Source organism: Haliaeetus leucocephalus, unplaced genomic scaffold, assembly GCF_000737465.1.
Source record: "Haliaeetus leucocephalus isolate CR32 unplaced genomic scaffold, Haliaeetus_leucocephalus-4.0 Scaffold339, whole genome shotgun sequence".
Classification (NCBI taxonomy): domain Eukaryota; kingdom Metazoa; phylum Chordata; class Aves; order Accipitriformes; family Accipitridae; genus Haliaeetus; species Haliaeetus leucocephalus.
The window spans coordinates 6192099-6199012 of NW_010972775.1; the positions used below are offsets into that span (position 1 = coordinate 6192099).

Sequence of the window (6914 nt, forward strand, 5' to 3'; positions counted from 1 at the left end):
GGGGCCACTATTAAGCTACCTGGCCCCCAAGTTTGTTTCACTGCAAGACTCTATCTTAGTAAGACTCCAGACTTGAGCCTGGTGCCCACATCTCTTTAGCTTATGCTAATTTGTGCAAGCACATTTAGTTCTGATGATTGAAAAGCTGTTTCTGTGTTACGATGTACTGCTTGGTGAATAGAACTAGTAAGTTTAGAAGGATGTTTTGAATGCAATTAAATGAAGGTTTATGTTATGCTTTCTCTGCATTCATGATGGCATGCTAATGAAGATGGCTAAAAGCTTGAGAGGTCACAGTGATTTGGTGGAGGCGGGGTGCAACACATAGGATTCTTGTGGTCCCTGCCCAAAATCCAGTTTTTCTCTACATATAAATACATAGTATCATGCAATAAGTTGGAGCTCTTCTACAGCCTCTTGGAACATAGCAGTTCTGGACAATGCTTTATGAGGTTGTAGCCTGTAGATGGCTATTGGGCTCTGCACTGCCTCCCTCTCCCCACTGGTGTACCAAAAGAGACAAACTGGTTTCCAGCGATTCCAGAGAATTTCCAAACCTTCTTACTGACCCAGTGCTGAAAACCTGCTTAGAGGAAGGAGAACTTTGTCATGTAAATGGTTTATCTGATTTTCTGAAAGTCCTTTGTGTTTAGGAATTTTCTCAGGAGTGGAGAGGATTTTTAAAACTGGTGTGCCAGTGAAATTTTTCTATCAATGAAATCAATATAACTTGGCATAAACAGGGTGCTGCATCTGTGCATCACAACACAGCTTCTGAGGTCCACAGGAACCTCAGTGGAAAAGAATTCAGACTTGACATCTACCCACCGACACTAAATATAACCTTCTGGTAAACATGAAAACTTCAAGGGCTTTGTGGCTGATGATCACGTTGAACTCCAGGACATCCAGTGAGAGAGTAGGGTGGAAAACATAAACATAGGAAGAAATGTAGGGGGAGGGAAGGGTTTGAAAGCTGGTGGAGAGAACGGCAAAGATTTTGGTGACTAATGTTTTCTGCCTGGTTCAAGTGTTCGTCGATTTAATAAAGATAAAGCATTCACAAGGCTGAGATAGCTTAACTGCTAGTGTACCAAACACAAGAAACTATGGATTGCTCTAGCACATTTTTTCTAACAGAGAACTTCATACTAAAACACTGCACTCAGAACACGGGCCTAAGGACAAAAGGCAGATGTTGCTTGCTTGGCTGTTCCATTTGTTTCTTCTGCTTTAAATAGGATAATTAGCATCCTCTGCACTATGGTTTTTGCTTTGGACATTTGAGCACTGAAATCTGGATTATAACTATCAGAAGGATTTCACACAGGGCACCAAACAGCTGGAAAATAGTACCAGCTTTCAGTCCCTACCAATGTGGGCTGGATTTGACCTGCAAGTACTTGGAAGGCTCTATATCTCTTTGCCACACCATAAGCTCAACAATCTAATCTATCCTTCCTCCAAGCATGGAGAGCAAAGCCTTTAGTTTCTGAGCACAGTAGCAGACAAGGACAAGCAAGTTTCTAAAGCAGGTCATAAACTGCACTATTCAAATATCTCTAGCACTATCATCGCTATCTTCTAGCCTGCAGTATTATTCTCAGCCTTCAGTTCTCCCCTAAATACCAGCTCGTCTAGTCATACAGCACATGGAAGAAATTCCACTCCATAGCAGAAGGTTTTGGTTGTTTCTTAGTAAACAGGTTGGGGAGTTATAGGGGTAGCTGTTTAAAGCACCTTGCATGTGTAGTTGGAGTACTTTCACCACTGCTTGGTGTGGTGGATAGCCATCACCCTATCCATTTGACAGATGGGCTGACTGAAGTGTATGTGTTACTTAACTAGTTCAGGACCACTGGAAAGCAGAGGAGACCCAAACCCCTTGTTCTAAAACAGTAAAACCCATTATGAGTTTTGTAAAAACAAACATTCGCCCATTTGCCAATCCTCGAAGTCATTGCCTGTTCTGTTAGCTTAACTCCTAGTGCCATATAAACTTTTTTCAAGCCTGTCACAATTTCTTTTAAAGAAAGAAAAAAATTCAAACACCTTAGAAAACATTCTGCAAGAGGAGTAAGAGGTATTTAAGCCTGTTTAAAACTCAGTCTAGAGTCAGACCTGGTGCCAGTGAGGAGGGAAACTTGGCAGCTTTGTTTAAAGCTTCCCACACAGACACTGGAGACAAGAAAACAAAGAAGCTGTAGTCCCCGAGGGTCCTGCCACTCCCAGGGCAAAATCAGTCCCTTCCCTGCTTTTCCTCTAGCTCTCACAGACACGCAAACACTCTTCTCTCACTGCCATTAGCTACAGCACTAACCAATTAAGCCCTACAGACCTGGAAAAAATACAGGAAATGAAGAGTTAAAAAAGAAAAGGGAAAAGAAAAAAACCCGGAGAACTTGGAGGCAAGCCAGCGTCCCCGAATGACTCGGCTCAGCCGGCAGCCCGAAGCGACACTCCCCAACGGCTCTGCCCTCCCTCTCCTCTCCCGCAGGGTGGGCACGGCCCAGCCCTGCCCTCTTTATCAGGGACAGGAGTTCCTCTTCTTGGCCTCTAGTTGGTTTGGCAGCCCAGAAACATTGCTAAATTTATCTTTCACTTTTAGGACAACGGCAAATACCAGAAATAAAAAAGCAAAAGAACTGAAAATTAATTGAGACTATTCCCTGCAAACCAAGCGGAAGCACCTTTTCTGCATAACTCCCAAGGAGGCAAAAAGCAGTTACACAGTGCAAAGCAGGGCAAGCTGCCTGGGGTGCCAGGAACACACTGTTCCTTTGGCTGTGCAGCACAGGGAATTGTCCATCTGTATGCTGAAACTTGATGGGGCTTTCTGCTCTCCCATGGAAAGCAAAACATACCCTCAATTTAGAAGGGCTCTTGCTTTATCTCAGGAAGGCAGCAGGAAAAGCTGAAGGCATGCTTAAGAGGTATGGCCAGTGTGGGTGAGGCTGCCACCTCTGAGCTAAAACTTTGAGAGTCATTAAGTCATGTTTAGTTCTGAGGATCTTTTTTCTTAATGCTCTTTATAAATGAACTGACCATAGACCTTAGTAAACTAATTTGTTGTCTGAAATTACTCAGTGGAACAGCTTGCACAAGCCTCCTCTAGTCGGTGTGGTGCCTCGCCATATGCACTATGATCAGTGCCTTCAGCAGAGATCAGTCTCCTCAATTTTTGGTGCTCCCTGTCTGACTGGAAGCCTCCTGTTCCCCAGCACTAGGCAGAGAGGCATGAGGTCTGGCAAGTCATGGGGCCAGTTTCAAGATGGCCCTCCTAATACTTCCAGTGTATAATTTTCACAGTGCTTGCAAGCCTTCCACTTTTTCTACGTGTGTGTCTCATAAATTACAATAGCAACAAAAATGTGGTCAGATAAGTCTTCACCAAGAAGTAAACACTGAATACCAATCAGAACAAGTTAGTGGTGTTTGCATTCAAATGTTGTTTTTTGTTTTGGAATCGGTTTCACCCAGCTGCCAAAAGCTTTTTTGAGACTGCCCATGTCCCCCTCTCTCTACACTTAGATAAATGTCTCCTTGTGACTCATGTTCAGACTCTCATCTGCCTTCCTGCCTACTCTAGCCTTCACACAAGCATCTGCTAAAGAAAGAAACAGACACACAGTCATTCAGGTGCCTCTAGAACATTTAATTTTAAAATATCAAAAGTACTGATGCTTGCATGGGAAGCGATAAGCTGGTATAAATGTAGTGACAGCAGCATGGGGTAGGAAAAAGTAGATGGGGGAGGGTAAGAAGCATTGGAAAGGGAAGTAGAAGATGCACTGAACAAGAAGACTAGCAGCTAGAAATTACAGCTTGGTACAATCCACACAGATGACCCACAAGCCATTCCCTGTGAAATTAAGTAATACAAAAGGGCAACATTAGCTTTGAATCTATGCCCAGTAAGGGTTTATTCCCGGGGGTGGGTGGGGGGGAGGGGTGGTGTTGTTGTTTGGTTTTCCCGAGCTTGAGTTCTGAGAGATAAAACCATAATGGTGGCCAAATACAAGTTTGTTTGGGTTTGGGTTTTCAACATTCATTTTAATTACCAAGCTGTAACAAATAAATCTCTGGCTGGATTATAACTAACCTGTGTGGGTCCTTAGATGAGCTTTAAGATGGGAAGATTTGCCATAAATTTTTTCACACCCCACATAGTGGCATTTGTGCTTTTTCTGGGGTGATCCAGGGTCAGTCCAGCTTCTCGTGCGTTTGTTCTTTTGTCTGGGGCTTGGCTCAGTTACTGCAGCCAGGCTAGTAGGTGTGGCTGCTCTTCCTCCTCCATGCTTACCAGCCGAAGACACACTTTCTTCCCCAAACTCCTTAGGAGCAATAGAAATGTGTAATTGTTCTGTGATATCAAAGGTCTCTGTTTTTTCCATCCTTAGAGCAGGTGAGTTTGGGACATGTTGGTTCAGATCTGCTAAAATGCTAGCTACAACAAGTAATGATGATCCATTGTCTTTCCCGGTTTCTCTGACTTCCCGCTTATCTTCCCCATTTGATGAAGAAGGTATTGCCGCACCAGGTTGGGGATCAGGCTCCCCTTTGGGACTATGGATAATAGCACGACTGGACATAGAAACAAGGCACTCTGCTGCAAAATGATCCACACATGCTGCTGTTGCCATTTTTCATAAGTTTAAAAAGAAATCCAAACAGAAGAGGGGAAAAAAAAAAACCACCACCACAACACTGCTCTTTCCCTTTTTAAAAAGATTATGCAAGCAGACTTTTCCCTCTCAATTCTTAGAATCTCTTTGTAGAAGTAAAGGCTGATTTTGCAGCCATCAAAACCACACTTTGTTCATGACGATCACACCCAGCTTGTCCCCAAATCAAAAAAGCGTTGGAAGTCCAATGCAAGAGAAAAAGAAGAGCAGCTAGATCCTGGCACTGGCAGCTTGTTGCTTGGAGTATGAATTAATGCTGTTTTTTCGAGAACGCAATAAAATAAAGATGCGGTTTCCCCTGCCCTTCCATTGCGTTGTGACAGTAGAATAAGCTTTCCCCGTTATCGCTCCTCGGAGTCGCCCGGACCCCTGCGGGGGAGTGGCCTGGGAAAACATCTGGGCCTGACGTCACCGCGAAGCCACATCCTGCGCCGATGAGGTTGGCGGCGCGCGAGCAGGGCTGTGCCCGCCAGCGCGGCCTGCGCGCGGGGCAGCAGTCCGCAAATGAAAGGAAGCGGCCGATTGGCTGGCGGGGGGCGGGGGGGGGGGGGGGGTGCCCAACGCCCGCCGCGGGAGCGTGTGGCACCCTCCGCCCCCGCCGTGTCCAGAGCCGCAGAGCGGCGGGCGCGGACCCCTCCGCTGGGGGGAAAGGAGACGCAACCTCCCCCGGCAGCGGTCTCGGCGGCCGTGGGACCATTAATCGCCCAGCCCTTCTCACAGGCCGTCCCCTCTGACAGATGTTGACCATTCGCGGCGTGCCGTATTAGAGGTTGTACTGCTAGGGACAAGTTAAGAGGCACTGAACTGTGAAAAGGAAGATATTAAATAAACGTTGTAAAGTTGGAACAGATACAAGTGACAGGAAAGAGTGAGGCTACACCGTTTGGTCTACAGCTATACAGATGGAGTTCATGTGTGGATTTTAATTGGTTGTGACAGGTTTCACTAACTGCCAGGGAATACACTTGAAATCACCTTCCTTTCTGTCAAAACTCACCTCACTATAGCACTCTGCTGCCTCTCAATTATTAAAAAGTACAAATGAAAATAACTTGCTTTTCATTATTATTCTCAGCTTGCAAAAGATACAGCTCATCCAGTTTTACAGAGATTAATGCCTGAATGAACAGAAGAGTTGCGTGTATGACTAACTTGCCAAGCAAAAGTAAAGAAATGCATCTGAAAGCAGTTAGTCTGTGGTGCTTCTTACCTTCTGTTGGAACATGTTTCTCCAGACTAATTCCTGTGAAATTCCTGTCTTAGGTACAGATGGACCTTTTCTCTGAGACAGAGATGGTCAGAAAGCAGGAGGGCTTCTTTGGAAGCCTTTCTTTCTGGATGGAAAGTTTTGGAGTTTGAGGGGGTGTCAGAGGAAGTGAACATCTGTTGCAGAAACTCAAATACTTTTGGTGTTAGGTTGAGTAAAAGGTTGGTTTCATACACATAAAAATGCCTTACTCAGGAGCAACCTCTGCTTATGCTACCGCTGCACTTTGTGAAAAAACGTGCTTTAGCTTCTCACACAACAGTTCCCCTCTGGGTCAGGCTCGTTGGTAACCTGTGTCTACCACAGTGCTCCATCTCTGCTCTCTTAATAGTGCAGCCTGTAGTGCTATGTGGGACTTGAGTCACTGCAGCAAAGGGAGGAATAAGGCATAGGACCAGTGTGGGAGGATGCGGTTTAATGCTGAATCAAACCATATAATTTTGATGCAGGCATATCATACCATTTGTTCTGCTGAGCATATCTATCTATGAGAAATCTTTAGTATTTCCAAATAAAAAGGTTGAGTTTGGGACTTACCTCTTTGTTCGTATGTGAAAAAGGAATTCTGGGGAAAACATTTTTATAAGAAATTTTAGTTGAGTTCAAGCTCAACCTCTTCCTCGAGGGAAGAGGATTGCTTAAATAGACCTACCTGGCAGTTCTTTAGAATTAGTAGTAGATTCAGAGCAGAAACCCAGCAGCTCCCCCAGTTTGAGGAGAAACATAGGCCATTTTCAGGGGAGTGAGGAAAGGCAGAGTTTAGGCACAAGTTCTCAGTTCTTACCCCAACGTCAGTAAATGGACAGGAAAAGGGAGACCTGGACTATCCTAGCTGCCAACCATCAGCAGCCTTTGCCCCAGCACTGACAGGGGGGGTTCCAGAGGCACCCTGCTATCTCTGTCCCCCCCCCCCCCCCCCCCCGCCCCCTTCACCACCCGTGGCCCCCCCCCCGCCCCCCCTC

The 6914-nt window shown here is 45.5% G+C and overlaps 2 protein-coding genes across 2 annotated transcripts in view; one reads left to right on the forward strand and one right to left on the reverse strand.

The window, feature by feature from the left end:
- The window catches only part of KLF13 (Kruppel-like factor 13), a 34262-nt gene extending 29229 nt beyond the window's left edge, over positions 1–5033 (reverse strand). The window contains exon 1 of the mRNA XM_010571735.1: positions 4103–5033. Within this exon, the coding sequence (XP_010570037.1) occupies positions 4103–4643 (541 nt within the window). The 5' untranslated portion in view covers positions 4644–5033. The remainder of the gene's footprint in view (positions 1–4102) is intronic.
- MTMR10 (myotubularin related protein 10) overlaps positions 1–6914 on the forward strand; it is a 536484-nt gene that overhangs the window by 327473 nt on the left and 202097 nt on the right. The gene's annotated exons all lie outside the window — the stretch shown is intronic.